At 45.4% G+C, this 17,495-nt stretch overlaps 1 protein-coding gene across 1 annotated transcript in view; it reads left to right on the forward strand.

Moving 5' to 3' along the window:
* Positions 1-17,495, forward strand: part of zfpm1 (zinc finger protein, FOG family member 1) — a 76,146-nt gene that overhangs the window by 39,479 nt on the left and 19,172 nt on the right. The window contains exons 3-4 of the mRNA XM_069528513.1: positions 439-573; positions 15,096-15,229. Coding sequence (XP_069384614.1) covers positions 439-573; positions 15,096-15,229 — 269 coding nt within the window. The remainder of the gene's footprint in view (positions 1-438; positions 574-15,095; positions 15,230-17,495) is intronic.

A 17,495-nucleotide genomic window follows, 5' to 3' on the forward strand; every position in this document is an offset into this window, starting at 1 on the left:
AAGAGAGAAAAAAGCGAGCCACCTACTTTCAGTGAGGAGAATGACAGGAGAGGGAGGGATGCTGGGTAACGGATGAAGAGAGAATGAAAAGAAAAATAGGTGGAAAACAAAATAAAAAAAAAACGAGGGTGAAGGAGCAGAAAGTGGAAAAGTCGTCTCAGGCGACTCTTTGATTCTGGAGGTGCAACGAAAATCAAAGGTTTGATCCGGTGTGGTCGTGTTACACAGCTCAGGGAGTCATTTCACTGCTGCTTTTGATCAGTAGACAGGAACAGCCACTACCCAGACACACACACACACACACACACACACACACACACACACACACACACTTTTGTCCCTCGTTTAGCTGTGAAACCCCTTTTGTGACATTTTGAACCGGGGACTCGATGATATGTTTTAAATAACGTGTTTAAATGTGTTGTCGTGTGAATCTAGAGCCCAAGACGCAGGACTCGCGAGGAGGCGCCAACAATGAAGATGAGGACGGGGACGAGCGAGGTCGGAGACACAGCGGTGGGGAGGAGGACGAGGAAGGGGAGGACGAAGAGGAGGCACAGTGGAGGGGTCCAGGTCAGTACGCTCACGGGGTTCCCAGAGAACATGGACGATGTGAATGTTACCGAAAGCAAACAGAGAAAGAACCCGACTCGTTTCTCGAGATCAATCTTCTGCAGCCGTGACGGGACGAGTTGGGTTTGTCCGTCCAGCTTTTTCTGATTGCATGAACCCGAAGTGTTCAGTTTGTCTTTCACATATTAACAACATACATATAAAAGTCTCCGGAGCGTTCGCATTACGAAGGACGTAACACCTTCGGTTGTGGAGATCACGTTTTTGTTTACAGAGCAGTGACGCTGGCGTCGGCCCGATCCAAAGTGAAACTCCGGAGAAAGTCCGGAGCCTCTGATTCAGACATTCGTGTTCTCACATGATCAGTGAAGGTCCGACGGCACAGTTCGTTCGTGTGTTGATGTTTCTTGTGAGCATCTTTAAGAACCGGTTGTGTTGTTGTACCGTTCTCCTGTAGGAGATGTGAGTGTGACAGATCAGAGTGAATGTATTCACGTAACACACACACACACACACACACACACACAGAGAGAGAGAGAGAGAGAGAGAAGTATAAGAGGAGATAAGTAAATCGCCATAATTTTATTATTTATTTCCGCTCTTATCGAGCTGTGTTTGGTTATTTATTTCTCTGTGTCTGTTGTCTTCAATGAGTTAAACAATGCACGAAGATTACCGCTCTATCTCACATTATTTCCTTTTCAAGCTGTGCACGTTTTATGTACGTCTCTGCACGTGTGTGTGTGTGTGTGTGTGTGCGCCCGTGTATTTTAATTCCTCTGGTGGGGAAGAGAGGATGTGTTCATTATCGTCCTGTCCCAGCCTTGTCCCTTTAACAGTAATTGGAGCGATATTAATTGCTGCGCGGTGGCTGGTTGATGGTAGCACTATGATGCGCACTGATAGGGCCCTTGGTTTTTTTTTTTCCTTCCTTCCTCTCCTCCTCACAAACTAACTGCCGGGTGAGTGAGGCAGGGGAATGGATGAGAGGGGGAGGGAGGCAGGGGGGAGAGAGAGTAAGGGAGAGAGATAGCCCCTCTATCAGCTCCGGAGCAGGCGCTGTCTTTATCAGGAGCACGATTGGCAAAAAGGAAACTTTGACCGGTCTGAATTTTTCTCTTATCGTCAAGCCTCCCCTTCCTCCCTCCCTCCCTCCCTCCCTCCCTCCCTCCCTCCATCCATCCACCTTCTCCTCCTCTGGTCTCTCCATCACCACTAACAACCCTGTTAACAGCCCACCACCCCTCCTCTCACACCCTCCATACATCTCTCCCTCTTTTTCTCCATCTTGTCATTGTTTCCCCGTCTCTTCTTCTTTGTCCTGCGCGTCACGTGGGACCAGAGTCAGCGGCTAATGTGCTCTTGTTCTGACGGAGTGTTCTCCATGTATCACACACATTCCCATGAACAGATGAGAGGACGAGTGCACTGGCTGCTGTGGAAATGAACAGGGGGCATGTTTTTTATCTGCGGGGAGTTTTGGCATTCCACTCGTTTCTCACTGTTTTTAGACGCTGGCGCTCGAGGGACCTGAAGTTTCAAGCTTTTTAATCTCATGAGGTTTTTCAGTTCGGTCGCTCCGAGGCCTCTGGTGCCTGTGGAGCGGTTAGTGTCACTTTAACCTTCATGCAGATCACTCGGTCTTTGTCTTACAGGATGTGTATTTGTTGTTTCACACCCTTCCACACTTTGCACAATAAACTTTTCCACAAGCAGCGCTCCTCTGGTATTTGACGTATCGCTAATGTAAACTTGGTCGCTGTCTACCGGCCCGGCCGGCTTAGAGGAGCTTTGTCAAACAAGGGATCGTTTGTGTTCTTGTCTGGACAGAGATGTTTTTAAAGCAGAGGGGAAAATATCCGCTCCGTTCAGACAAGGAATTATTTTGTTTAAAGGTGCAGTGTGTAGAATTTAGTGACATCTAGTGGTGAAGTGTCATGTTGCAGCTGAAAGCTTCAGTTGTTATAAAAACTCAAAAGGTTTTAGTTTGTTCAGTCTGGACTAATGTAAAAAACATGGCGGCCTCCGTAGAGAGGGTCCCCTCCATGTAAATATAAAGTATTTAAATATAAAGTATTTAAATATAAAGGATCTTTTCTGGGGTAAAGAAAACTACAATTTATATAATTTAGATGAAACTAGTGAAAACATCATGAGGATTATTCTACATATAATTTCTTTCACCTACATCTTACACACTGGACCTTTAAGTTGGATTGAATCAGTTATTTCAAAATCTTTATTTTTCTGTGTCACAGAATTTGTTTTTCATTGCAGAGAATATCGCAAAATACAAAATTCAAAGATTGTTTTTAATAGTTAAGACAAAGAAAAGGATCAAATTCTCACAACCTGAAAACAAAAACATCTTTTTTATCAATAGGTTTTTTTATTATAGGATTTATTATCTTGTACAGCTGTAACATTTTAAATGTCACGTTATTATAAATCTTTGTTTTACCATCATGTTTTCACACAGTCTCATGTAATAAATAGTCTTATTCACTATGAGTCAATCAATTCGATTTGATTTGTGAGATTAATTTTAGTCTGAGATGCTAAAGTAAAGTATAAAGTATAAAGTTCCTCAGTTTCTCTTTATTTTCTGCTCAGTTTGTTTTCTAACCTCATGATCTTTAACTAACTTATTTAAATAATTCCTTGTCTCGGTCTCGTTCTGATATAAACATGAAACAGAGAAAACAACAGCAGACGATTTAAATTCCTCCTTTTTCTTCCTGCTCTAAGATAATAACAGTTCATTACTGGACAATCCGCTGTTTGACACCGTCTCCTCGTAACGTAATGAGTTGTTCACACGTCAATCTGAATAAATCCCTTCGTCATTGATGATAGTCGGAGACATTCTTTTTGTTTTTGCTCCACAAATTTCGGCCAAATGCGTCGATTGATGTGAAAAAACATTCGAAAAATAAAGGGACAATACGCGTCTTTAAATGTCTCGGGGTTCTGCAGTTTGCACTTTCATCGTTCATCTTGAAACGACCGAGACGTCGGGTGCTTGCGTGTCCTCGGTCACTTTGACGAGGCTGCGGCGGTGGCACGGTGTTGAGGAGAAGTCTAGGTGGGAGCTCGCTCCTATCAGGGATGGAAAGATATGCTAAAGCCGCCTTTTTAATCTTCAGTGTGTCCATACTGCATGATATGCAAAATAAATTATGAGGAGGAGGAGGGGGAGGAGGAGGAGGAGGAGGAGGAAAGTATCTTCTGAATGACCTTGCGAGCTGCAGGGTTCAATATTTTCTCCCTCGCTGCTTAAAATTCTTGATATGCAAAATGGGTGTCACAGTAATCCCTTGTCATTCCGGCTGGCGGTCGCCACACATTCTCTCCTTTCAGCGCTGCGAACACTGTCAGAGGAGGAGAGGACGTTCGGCCGAGCGGCCGAAGTGTTTTATATCCGAGGAAACGTCGGAAATAACCCAAACATCCAGAAGATCGTGAATATGAATGAAAAGGAAAAGGAAGAGTGGTGTTTGGAGGTTTTACACGTGACGGCTCCCGAAAGTGAAGCCACGTTATTTAGATTGCCCCCTGGTGGCTGGCTTCCGTATAGGTTATAAACCCTGCCTCCTCCATGTTAGCAGATGGGACATTACGTTAAATAAATGTTTCTTAAAAGATGGTTTCTGCCGTTTTAGCCAATACATATCGAACTGATGTTCAAGTGTTCGTGTCAAGTTTGGTTTTCAGAAATAAATGTACGCAGGTTATTTATTTAAACGTTAGAACCCATGAGATAACGCGGCCTCGTCTTTGTTCAGTGGGAGGGATCGGGGACGTGTCCATCTCCTTTCAGTCTTTGGTTTTATCTCACTCGGACAAAGTAATCAGGGTTCACCTTATACTTTTCAGGCACGATATGCAAATGAGACTCCGCCAACATCTCGCTCTCCTCCACCTAAATAAACGAGGTGCTGTCAGCGGCATCATATGCTCCAGTGTAATTCAACACACACACACACACAGAGGTAATAATAATAACCACAGCCAGTAAAATGCTTGTTACAGGTATTTTAAATAACTCTGTTGGGGAGGATAAGCAGTGAGGAATGCTGGGTAAGCAGGAAAACATTCACAGAGCCTGGCTGCTGCGTAAGGCGTGTGATTGGTCCCATAGAGGAACCACGTCCCCATTCAGGTCCCACACTGAGGGAGGACGAACTCGCACCAGGAGGGAACCACTTCTTACAGGGTTTAACAGCTGTGTTGTTGACATAACAGATTATTTGTCAAGTCAAAATACCAAATGTTCTTTTGTCGTGGTTTCTCCGCCGCGGGGATTTACCGCTTCTCTTTGTCTTGAGCGATAATAAGATTTAATTTAAGAAAAAAGCAATTTGAAGACGTCAGCTGGGACTGTGTGAATCTGTGACGATCATTTTTTTAAGTCTTCTGCTTATTTTGAGTCCAAACGATTAAAAGTCGAGGAAAATAACCAACAATTGAAATGAATGGTTCACTCGACAGATTATACAATCTTTAGGTGAATGGTCATGAACTCAGAATGTAACAGCAGCAAACACTTGACATGATGATGAGAAGATCTGGATCTCGTTATTGGGAGTACAAATACATTCTAATCCTCATTCACAGCTGATGTTGCTGTTAAAATAAAGGACAATGATTCCTAACACGTCGTTATCAAAGAGAAGAACATCTGTCGCGTTTCGACTTTGAAGACTTCTTCTTCTTGAGTTTCGTGCTCTTCGTGTTTTCTGGTTTTTCTGGTAAACGAGCAGTAAAGAGACGTTAAACTCAACGTTGCGACGAGATGTCGTGTCCAGACTCGTCAACGTCAGAGCCGGTGGAGCGATGAAGCTTTGGATGGAGGGGTAGAGGGTCAGAGGAGAGGAAGAGGAGAGGAAGAGAGCAGCTGAGGGAGAGGGGGAGAAGAAGGTGAGGGAGGTAAGAGGACCATGAGAAGTGGTTTGGAACAAAGATGAATATTGAGTTTAGCGTGGAGAGATAACTAATGAAGGGTGAGAGAGGGGTGAATGTTTAAGGATCATCGAGAGCGAGGGATGAGGGGTGAGAGCTTTGAAGAGGTGTAATTCAGATAGTGAAATTAGAGGTGGGTGAGGTTAAGAGATGGAGAGATGAGGGAGATGTGAAATGAAGAAATGACAGCTGAGCTCAGAGTGAAGTCGCCCGAAGATTCTCAGGTTTGAGTTTGATGAAGAAAATGTTTTAACGAATCTCAACCTTTCTTTCAAAAGATCGTTTTAATTTGTTACAGGTTGAGTTTGTTTGTTTCATTTTTATAATCAACATCAAATTAACGAGATAAATTTAGAATCTTCACTTATCGGACGGATGATGCTGACATCTTGTTATTTCCCTCATGGTCCCCAGATGAATTCATGTTTTGATCCCCTGGTATATTAATGCTTTAGGTTGATGCCTAATTACTTAAATTAAAAAGTGAGAAAACGTTAAATGATCCTTTTAATTCTTCTTTCCTGCTCAAACTAACCAAATAATAATAATCCCAACAAAATATATTCAAACAGCACTTTTGAAGCTTCGTCGTCTGCTGCTCAGGTTTTCACCTTCTCTGGTTGATTTCTAGAGACGAAGCTTGAATCCTGAATCTCTGCAATTAAATCTGGTAAAATCAGAATGTTGCCACAAAATTAGGAGCCAGGCTTAAAGTTACACATCCGTCCTCACACCTCCACGGCCTGTTCCCTCGCTCCATCTGCTCGGCAGTCTCCCTCCATATCTCCAGCCTGCAGACGCCTTCGCCTCAGAACCAGGGTTTCCCTGCAAGCACCCCGTCAATCCCACCCGTCAATCAAAATGCTTCAGGATATGTGATTGGTCGTCATTCGTCCCGAGGGCTTGTCTTGTCAGTTCGGTTGAGTTGCCTCAGTCTGAAAACAACCCGGTGGAAAAGTTTGCTCAGTGGAGGATGTTGAGTCGTCTCAGCTCGGTTTACTGTTGGTTTGTGGCTTCGTCAGCCAGACGGTTAAAATCACATAGTTACTAACTTACTTCTCAACAGTTTCATTAAAATGAACAATTGATTGATGAATCGTTAAGTTTATAAACTGTGAAAAATGTCTGATTGTATTTTCAAATTAAATTTGGTTACAGAATTCATCAGTTCATTCTCTTCATGTGTCTTTCCTGAACCTTCGGTTGTCCGGCAGTGTAACGAGAATCCGCCGCAGTTTTAATTAACAAGAAGAAAGGTTGTAATTTACTGCGTTTACCTGGAGCACCCGAAGGCACCAGGGCCCTCTGCCTCCAGCCTCTCTTGATCTACACCACAAACTCTGAGTGACAGCCACACTCTGTCACACGTGTCCTCTCGTCTCCTGACTCCTCTCTCCAGCCTGTCTGTGATGTGTCACCCTCCTCCATCCTTCCTCCATCCCTCCCTCCCTCCCTCCCTCCTTCCCTCCTCCACCCCCCCGATGATTGATAGACGCGAGGCCTTAATCTAAAAGAAACATTTCTCCGTGCTGTCCGGCTGCTGTCAGCCCGGCAGCTCCCATAAACCCAGTGAGAGTCCACGGCAGGCCTGGTGCTGGTGCTGGTGGTTGTGGTGGTACGCTGATTACCGGCCGATCAGACTCCAGGCGTCTCTCTGCAGCCCCCGCCCCGCATCCTGCACCTCTCACACAGAAATACACGTGTGTGCTGAACTTGTCGGGGTGCTCCACATCCAGCCATCTTCCACAATGATAGACCCATCGGTGCTAACGACTGATAACGCTGCAGTGGTCTGTGCTCGTCTGTTGGCACCGACCCACGTCAGGCTGGGTGGAGCCATCTCATGTGGGTGTTTTAATATCATCCTCCTGGTCAGGACGCTCAGTGACAGCGAGACACGAACGTTAGGTACCTACGACAAAACGTCCCGTGTGGTGGAGTCGTCTCCTGATAAACGTGTCCACGCTGAGAAAAAGAAAAGGTTTATTTGTTTGAAACAATCCAACAAGTGAATTAAATGTTCTTTACACAATGAGCGCCTCGGATCTATTTTAGGTTCAGGATCAGAACATGTAAAAAGTCAGAAATGTGTCGTAGGTCAGAAGAGAAATGAAAGAGACTGAATCTTTAAACCTTCTCGGTTTCCTTTCTGAATCTTCTTCCGTCATTAAGCGGACATGTCACATGAAGATGCTCTCTGTGTTTTCTTTCTAGATACGGACTCTGGGAGTTTCTGCTCTGTGAAGCTCGTCTCATGTTCCTTTTGTTTTTTCTCGTCCCTCGCTGCTCTCTTCTGGCTCTTGTCAGTTTAATTGCTGAACCTCTAAATGACCCTGAGTGTGTCGAGCAAGTCTATCACTCTTTAACTTTTTTCACGTCTCTCGCTGCAGCTCTGCGCTGCGGCAGCCGATACCGGCCTGATTGAAATGTCCTTTTTCGCAGAAGCCAGAAGGAGTTGTTAAATCAGACATGAATTAATGATTGAATTAATTATTGGAGTCACATACCGTACAATTAATTTTGTGGCTTTGCCTCAGTCTTTTTTCCCCTCCGCCGTCTGTGTGTAGAGAATGTCAAGAAACATTTTCTAATTAATTTATGTGTGATTATCAGGGATAGTTTCTGGAAGGTCTCCACTTTCAATTTGTGACAGGCTGCAGCAGAGGGGAGCGGCAGGGCTGGGAGAGATGGAGGAGGTGGTGGTGGTGGTGGTGTGCACGTGCTCGTGAAGCTCGTGCCCTCTCACACACATTCACTCATTAAGGTGCACACACTCGTGCACTTTCATTTTCTTTTTCTCTGACACAGTTTCACATTAGAATGATTTTCTCCTTGAGTCATGACGCTCCAGTGACGGATGTTTTACTTTGAGCCTGAATGTCGAGTTCTCTTCTGAACGCAGAGCATTTTTAAATTCATTCATTCTTCTAAGAAAACTACTGGTTAATAAAACAATTACATTTCAGCCCTCCCTGGATTGAAGGCTGTATAGAAGTGGAAGTAGACTCTGAAGTGAAGTGAAGAGCCAAAAAACTGTGACTGTTTCCTGTTTCACTTGATTTATAGCGTCAGTGAACAGTTTCCGTCTCAAACTGTAGTTTAAAGTCAAATAGACCGTGAAGCCCCGTGGAGACTGTGTCCTCAAACGCTGAAGTTCCACATCCTCCTCCTGATTGGTTCTTAACAGTCACATGACTCGACTACCAGCGGTGAATACAAAGCGCAGCTAACACTTCCTGTCAGTAACAGTTCCAAGAAAATAGATCCCTGCTCTGACTTTTCACACCATCGCTGCTCCTCGTTAATATTATTTCCAGTAACTAAGCAACCGACTGCACCGCACACAATCTGCTTCCTGTTTGCACCACGTGATCAGTGCACGGTCATGTGACATGTGTTTTTCTGATGCGGAGCCGAAACGCCGGTCGGTTTTGTTTTGAAATGAAAACGTGTGGGCGTGAGCGCAGCCGGTGAACGCAACGAATCAGGACTCAGCTGCTCTCTGACGCCTCTGACCTCAGCAGCAGAGGAACTCACCCTCACCTCCTCTACAAGCTGTTACCTTCTCCGAAAGGTCAGAGGTCAAGGTGACGTGATGACACAAGTGAAACGTGTAGAATGAACCGGTGCGTTGGATGAACTGTTTCCCTGCGTTCAGTTTGTGGACATCAGTTTTCCTCTGCGGAGGGAGGACGGCTCCTCTCATCCACAGTTGCCCTGTCACTTGTTTTCTTTTCACACCCTTCGTCCTCTGAACAGAAAAAAAAATAATTTCACCCCCCACCCCCCACCCCACCCTCGCCCCTCCTCATTTTATCTTTCTTCGCATATTTGTGAATTTGCATGTTTGCTTCTTGCTCTTTTCTGGTGGTGTATGTATTTTGTAGATAAAAGTTCAGCAGTGCAGTTAAGAGAAATTAGTTGGGTAAACAGTGGTAAATGTCAATGATAAAGTTCTGTTGAAGCTCATCTGATTAGCGGGGCTACGCAGGTGTCTTATCTCGCCTGTGCAACAGAGGGTAAAATGGAAATGATTGCGTGGTCCTGAGCAGTAGATGTCTATCCCAGAAATGTCTATCTGCCGCTGAGCCGAGCTGCCGGACTCCAGGGACCCAGGGGTGCTGCGTGGTGGACGATGATGGTGGAGCGAGGCGAGGAGGAGGAGAGAGGAGGAGAGAGGAGGAGAGAGGAGGGGAGAAGGCTCAATCAGGTCTCGCTTGTTGCTGGATTGAGGCCTTTTATCAGGCGACATTATAAATAACGTCAGTGGTCATTAATGTGGAAAAGCTGGGGACGCTTCATCAAAACACGGGAACAAAGCTGGAGACATTTCTGGTTCGTCATTGATATGAAACTGTGGTTTATCACGATAATTCCAGCAGCAACAGATTCAAGTGTTGAGGTCCAGATGTGTAAAGTAAACCAATATGATCCACTATAGTGTTTTAATCAGCACCTCTGGCTCCTTGTAACTCATGAGTAAATATTTTAGCCTTTCTTTAAATCTCTCTAATCCGTGTGATTTGCTTTACTTCTAATAAATACAGCATTCATCTCAAACACGGGGCTGTTTATCTTAGTGTGGCTCGTTGTGTTGCTTCTGCAGCTTCGTATTCGTGCACACGGCCTAATGCCACAACCTGAGTCTGATAGAAAAGAAGGTTTGTTGGTGTCCGGGCCTTGAATTCATCAGTTCACTAAACACATGTCGACGAGCCTCTCACCACTCACTTTATTAGGAACACCATGCTTAAACCTTAACGCTTCATGGTCCTGATATCCCGCCACTGATCAGTTAAGGTGGACTGGGTATTTGTGTATTTGTGTACTTGGCAGATACACAGAACTCAAACTTAGACGTTTCCTCCATGGACAGAACTGTGACGCTTTATCCCGGGTGTCCCACGAGGACGAGAGAGAGAGAGAGAGAATACAGCAGCGGGACGTGTTGGGATTTGTCATTCAACAAAGGTTAAACCCCACCTATTAGTGCGGGGTCGGAGCAGCACGCAGATAATGATTTCCTGTTGTGTGGTGTCAAAAAATCAATAGCTGTGCCGCGATGTGCTCATTTGATATCAACAATAGTCTTTTTAAAAATCAATTAGGGAGGATAGAGCAGAGCATCAGTGTTGGGTTACACCTTTTTTTTTTAACCCTTGTTTCACATTGATATCCAGTGAGGCGTCTGTTTGTCCAGGACTCTGTCATCATGTTTGATTATTCATGTCTGACTCTTTATTCCCTGAGCTCGGAGTGGATGGAACCAGACGTTCGTGTGTAACTTTAATTCCAAACACAGATTATATTGAAAAGAAGCTGTTGAATTGGTAAAAAGGACATTTAATAAAACCTCTCAGCTTCTTAACAAGCCTGTAAATCTCAGAGATATCAGCTTTAGGTAAGAGCACAGTTTTGGATTCCTCCCAAAGTTGTGGACAGTTTCCACTAAGTACCATGTGTTAATAATATAATATGACAGTGAAGATAAGAGCCCACCCACAGATTTAATTAATTTCCTTCCAGGTTGACGGTACCTGCTGCTCTGCCTGTTAAAGTACTGATGTGTCACCGAGTCAAACCAATATGTTGTGTTGTGCTGGTTTTCACATTCGATGCATGAAGATTAGTTCACCAGAAATTCACGTGTTGAGCTCTCGCTCTACTTTACCGTTTTCCGACTGGTTGAACAATCCAATGCTCTTTTAACAAAAACTTTTTCAATCCTCTGACTCCACCTCCACGAACCGTTTCCACGGAAAACCTTCAGAAATGTTTCGATTGATCCAAAAATCCTGTAACGACATCATCAACTCTATGATCTGTTCATAATGGCCGCCTGCCACCTTCAGCTCGGCCCCCCCCTCCCCCGCCCCCCCCAACACTCATCAGTTAATTGCTTTAGTCATTTCATTAATGACAGACTGATTGTTTTATTGTGTTGGCTCATCAAAGAGGCCTGGACGCCCCAGTGGCTGCTGAAGCGTCCGCATTGATAAGCTTTTGTGTCTGTGTGTGTGTGTGTGTGTGTGTAGCTGCTGACGATGTGTGTGTCTGTGTGTGTAGCTGCTGACAGGGGGTGTGTGTGTGTGTGTGTGTAACAGATTAGTTGTGTTTACATGCACTAACATTCAATAACCAGGTGACTCTCACACAGGTAACTACAATTATTACTATGTCATTACTATACTACTATTACTGTGTGTGTGTGCGTGTGTGTGTGTGTGTGTGTGTCAGAGCTAAATCAGTGACGCTGTGTGGACTCTGTGGAGCTGGTTCATAATGATAACCAGCCCTGTACTGTTTGGGTCATCTGCAGAAGAACAGACGGACAGAATGACGTGTGTGTGTGTGTGTGTGTGTGTGTGTGTGTGTGTGTGTGTGTGTGTGTGTACATGCACTACAACAACAATGGGTGTAGTATCATACAGAGCAACCGTGGTAGTTGCAGCCAGTGCAGCCATATTGATAAGGAGCGCCGGGTTACTCTGCAGGTCTGTGGTGGGCGGGGGGGGTAATTAACAGGGATTAGGATTGTCGGAGGCCTCGTGTTACCCCAGCGAACACAGCCGACCTGCTGGGATTAGCAAAGTGCACCCATTAAGCAGAGGTGCACTGATAGCACTTTCTCTCCACCAGCGTGAGACTGTTTTATTAACCAGACTCACTGACACCGACCTGTTCCACTGTGCTGACGCTGCCGGTAATTAACCAGCTGCTCTTCAGCATCTGAGCATTTTCTTAATCAGATCATCAATAATCATAACGATAATAAGAGCTGAGAAAATGAGCTGAATACTTTCGGCCTGTAGCGCTCTCACTAAAGAATAAGAGATTAACACCCTGCTCACTCTCATATATATATTAGATCTCAGTGTTTGAGACGTTCGACGTCACTTGAACTGATTTTTACACCTTCTGTGTATTAACTCTGTGTATCTGTGTGTTTTGTGAAACGAGGCGTTCGGGAACTAATTACATCAAAGTTTATTTCACACATATACACCGGTTGTGTTGGGTTAGCACTGCTCGTTGGGTGGATGGAGATCCCACTTGTGACATTGGCAAAGTTTCTCATTGTGAGATTAATAAAAGATTATCTTTTTTTAAACCGAGGGGAAATAACCGCCGGTAGTAGACGAGGCCGTCTTCTGTGTCCATCTCTTCCAAAACTACCGGCAGCCTAACTTTCAAAATGAAACCAGACAAACTTTTGAGCCCATTTAACTAAAAAAGAAAAGAAAAGAAGCGAAGCGTGAACTTTGAGAATCGTGAGTAACTCAGCGAGTCGTGGGAGCAGCAGGATGAACATGTGTTCGTTCACCTGACAGTGTTTGTGTCGGACTTGTTTATAAGTTAATATCTGTGTTGTCTCTTTGAGGTCAGATCCTCACTCTGTTGCACAACGACGGTCAATGGAGCCGGTCAGGTTGATAAGAGTCCCATGTGGTGATGACCGGCCAATGGCGCGGCAGCAGACTGGACATTGATGGAGTGCGGAGATAAGCAGGGTCAGTGTGGCCAAACTGAGGCCCCATAGGATGATAGGAGATAGGATACCGGGCTGACAGACGCTGGACTTCAGACTCTGCTGCCGGCAGGTTAGACTGACTGAGCAGTCATGTCTGCGGTGGTGCGTGACCTCGGGCTGAAACCTGACGCCGACTCAAAGCTGGAACATTTGAATCTGACGGCTATCGTCTGCTCGAGGCCCCGAACGCAGCTCACCAAGGCCTCCCGGTTTTTTTAACGTGGTGATTTTGTCAACAATACTTGGGAAATGAAGCTTCACCCAAAACCTTTAAATTAAATATGAAGCCCAACCTGACCCTCGTCAGGTCAGCTCCTGTTGCGTCTGGCATCAGTGTCACGCTCTCATGTGGCCCCGGGGCACGATAATGAAAGAAGCGGGGGGGGGGGGGGAGCGGTGACAGCGTGACATACGGTGCACCGTGACTGGCAAACAAGGTGTGACGGCACCTGTTGGACAACCTGATGCAAGAGCAAACAGCGTGGGAGCTCACGGAGCAGAAACCACCAGGTCAACTGGTCACCTGCACCACACGGCAGAAGAAAGAGCTCGGTGAAAGGTGGTGGAATCCAACATCACAACACACGTCTGAGGAGATCACAACACAGTATTATTATATATAATATATATATATTATATTTAAAGGGACATACATTGATTTCACTGTTTGCTAATTATTGGGGATAGTTTCTCAAGAAACAAGAATTAGGATCCAGAAGGAGTCGAACATCTCAGAGCTCGTCTTCTCTTTACTGGTTCCCTCATTTTTCATAAAACTAGAATCTTATTCTCCAAATCTCTTGATTCTGAGTGTGTCGTTCACGATGCCGCAGAGTCTCTTCCTGTGCGACGCCATCGATTCAGCCTCTCTGACTCCGACACATTATTTTCAACTGCTGTTTGGCTGTTAAATGTTTTTTAACTCAAACGTCTGACCTCCCTGAATCCCGCCCACTTTCTTCCCTCTAACCACACTCACACTTCCTGCTCCCTCCTCCCCTCCATAACCCTCCTTACCCTCCACCCCCCCCCACCGGCTGTGGGAAAGCCATTTTATCAGCGTCTGTCCGTTGTTCTCTGGTGGGGATAGATACAGAGAAGATAGATGAGTGTTTTGACATGGAGAGTGTTAGACAAACACTCTTATCAGGCCCGCCACTTTAGACCGACCCCCCGAAACAGTCGCCTGAACCATGGATGAGATGAGTGAGGGGGGGGGAGGCGGTGAGAGGACAGGGTTTTATTTTTTTGTCTTTTATTTTGTGTTTGTTGATCAGAGAGAGAACGAGACTGTTCTCAGCAGCCGGCCCAGAGGCTGCTCAGCTGCCGCTAATCCCAACGTCTCGTTAGTGTTTCTCAAACTTCTCCGTTTTCTCCTCAGATTTGCAGAAACTTTTCTAAAGTAACCGACAGCTGCTCCTCCTGCACTCCGAGCTGTCTCTTTTTCAAATAAATGAATCAGGCCTCCGTGCCTCCTGGCTATCTGGCTCTATCTGGGCTGCAGCAGGCTCAGACCACAGCCGTCACTGCCATTGCTCTGCACTTATCACTTTGAGGAAGTACACAAGAAGTTTCCCCCGTTTGAACCGAGCAGGACAGAGAGTGCTCAGCTTGTGTTAAACTCCCCCTGCTGTTGCTCTGTCGTCACTCTCGCTGGTCTGAGCTGCTGCTGCTGCCGGGGTTCAGGTCAAGTTCAAGCCACATGATGCTTTTGTCGATTGTTTGGCTAAATGTTTTGTAGCCTGTCAGCTGCTCTCTGCTGAACCTTGTGTTTCAGTCAGAGCTGAAACTGATACTTTGATGGGAATTTGTGCCTCAACTCAACATCTTTATATTTATCAGAACAACAACATGTCTGAATTTGTCACAGAGTTATAATGAAAAAAGAAAATGAAAGATTCTGTAAATGCTCATAAGTGCCCCTCCATCATTTGTCACTTCCTGGATAAAAGCAGCGGGTGAATGATAAGGTCATTATCACTGCGTGAGTTCAATCTGAAGGATGAACCGTCCCTCTGCTCCTCCACAGATGACCTGGAGTTCAGTGAAGAAGGCGGCGAAAGCAGGGTGGTGGCCGGCAGGGACCTTCACCCGGAGACAACGTGGGGTCCTTACCCGGGAATCGTCCAATCAAAGGGCAGCGCAGACGAGGAGGAGGCCGAGGTAAGAGCCGGAGCGTCACCACTGTCCAATCAAAGTGTTGATTCACGCTCAGAGAGGATCTCTTCAATCGTTTACATGATGAATACATGATTTTAAGTGTGTACTGACGCCACGATGTTGAATCTGTGAATCTGAGTTTGTCGACCCGTCGTCTCTGATCAAGAGATCATGACAGTGTGAGCAGGTTGGTATTTTAGAACAGACGTCTGATGGTTACTGTTTTATTAAAACAAGCGAAATATTGAAATTGTTCCGTTTATCGAGGAAGAGAATAGAAACATCTAAGTTTGATCATGTAATTCACAGATTCAGTAAATAAGTAGAAGTTGAGCTCAGTCAATCAATCAGCTGCGTTTCTCTGGTTCCAGCTTCTCTAATGTGAAGATTTCCTGCTTTTTAATTTTTTAACATAAATGTAAATTGACTGTGTTTTTGTTTTGGAACTAATGATTATAAAAAAAATTCAGTTAATTTGTATTTTTAACTATTTTCTGACATTTTGTCAGCTAAATAATTATTGATTGACCTAAAGTAGTTAATTAATATGACACATTCATTCTTATTTGACTGTTCCATGTAATTAGAGAATAAATATGAGATTTCTTTTTAATCAGACAGGAACCATTGTTACCAAGAACCTAGTGTTTTTATCTGCGTTTGTTTTTTGAGCAGCATCGCACAAAAATCGACTGGATGTATTTTTCCACGATGTGGAGAGAGGAGGTGTGTTTTCAGGGAGGCGTCTGGATCAGGGCTTTTCTTTCTTCAACGAGGAGGCGTCTCAACACTTTCACTGATTTCTTAGAGAATCATTTTTATGGATCTGAATGAAGGAATCTGTCGTGTTCACCGTGAAGTCTTTAGTGTGTTCAAGAACATGTCTTGTCGTACACGGGTTGCGTGTTGTAATGCTGAGGTGAGGGGGGGGGGGGGGGGGGGTCAAAGGTCGCTTAACGAAGAGAGACGATGAATGAACTGTTGGACTGTGTGTGTGTGTGTGTGTGTGTGTGTGTGTGTGTGTGTGTGTGTGTGTGTGTGTGTGTGTGTGTGGTCCTTGGGAACAGTGGGACCGGATGGAGCCCTATCAGAGGCTGGGTTCGTGCATCATGTGCAAGTCCATCTAATCATATGATACTGAAGCTGGGAGAGGCTTCCTTAGAAAACACACACACACACACACACACATGCAGGTCATTCACACACACAAAGTTCTTACCTCATTTTTCTGCTTCATTTGAATCTCTCCCAGTTTCACCTCCTTATCTCACCAGAGTGTTTCATGTTGTTTTCATTCCTCGTTGTAAAAACTTCCATTTTAGTCCAGTTTAACATCTGGAGACACATCTGTGACCAAACCAGCTCACATCCAGCTTAGACGGAGTTCAAACAAATACCACACGACCTCGCAGCTTTTTACGTCCATCCATCCATCCATCCGTCCATACATCCTGCTCTCCTGTCCTCTTCTCACCTTTCCCTCCTCTCCTCTCATCCCTCCTCTCCTCTCCTCTCCTCTCTCCTCTTCTCTCCCCTCTCCTCTTCCCTTCTCTCCTCTCCTCTCTTTTCCTCTCCCCTCCTCTTCTCTCCTCTCTTTTCCTCTCCTCTCCTCTCCCCCTCTTCTCCTCCCGTCCTCCCGGCCCTCTCCAGACGTCCGCCTGCCTTTTTATCTCCACATGGCGCCATCCTCCTGGACAACAAACCCCAGTGATTGATTCCTGCTTGATAGGCTCTCATTTCTAAGATTTCGTTTATTATCAGTGAGGTTCTGAGTGTGCAGATAGATGTCTGTGTGTGTGTGTGTGCGGTGTGTGTGTGTGTGTGTGTCTGTGTGTGTGTGTGTGTGTGTGTGTGTGTGTGTGTGTGCGTGTGTGCGTGTGTGTGTGCCCGAGTACTCAGACACACACGCTGACTCACCCATCACCTTTTGTTCTTCCCCTCCCTTCCTCTGCCCACACCGTCCTCTTCCTCCTCTAAACTGTAAAGTCCATTTTTGTTCTTTTGAGGGTTTTTCATTCATATGGAAAACATCTCGTTCCGACTCTTAAAACCCATTTTCTCTCCGCTCCCTCATCCCACCCCCACCCCCACCCCCTTCTGTGGACTGAAGGAGTGAGGAGACGGACCTTCAGTATCTCCTGGAGATAGTGGCTGTAATCTCACATTCCTCCTGTGTTTCTCCCCCTGTCACTCCACATCCTCCCCCCTCCCTGCCTCCCTCCCTCGTGGGTCAGCAGGGGTCAGGGCTATCCTCCTCCGTGAATTGGAG

This window comes from Paralichthys olivaceus, chromosome 7 (assembly GCF_024713975.1).
Source record: "Paralichthys olivaceus isolate ysfri-2021 chromosome 7, ASM2471397v2, whole genome shotgun sequence".
NCBI lineage: Eukaryota > Metazoa > Chordata > Actinopteri > Pleuronectiformes > Paralichthyidae > Paralichthys > Paralichthys olivaceus.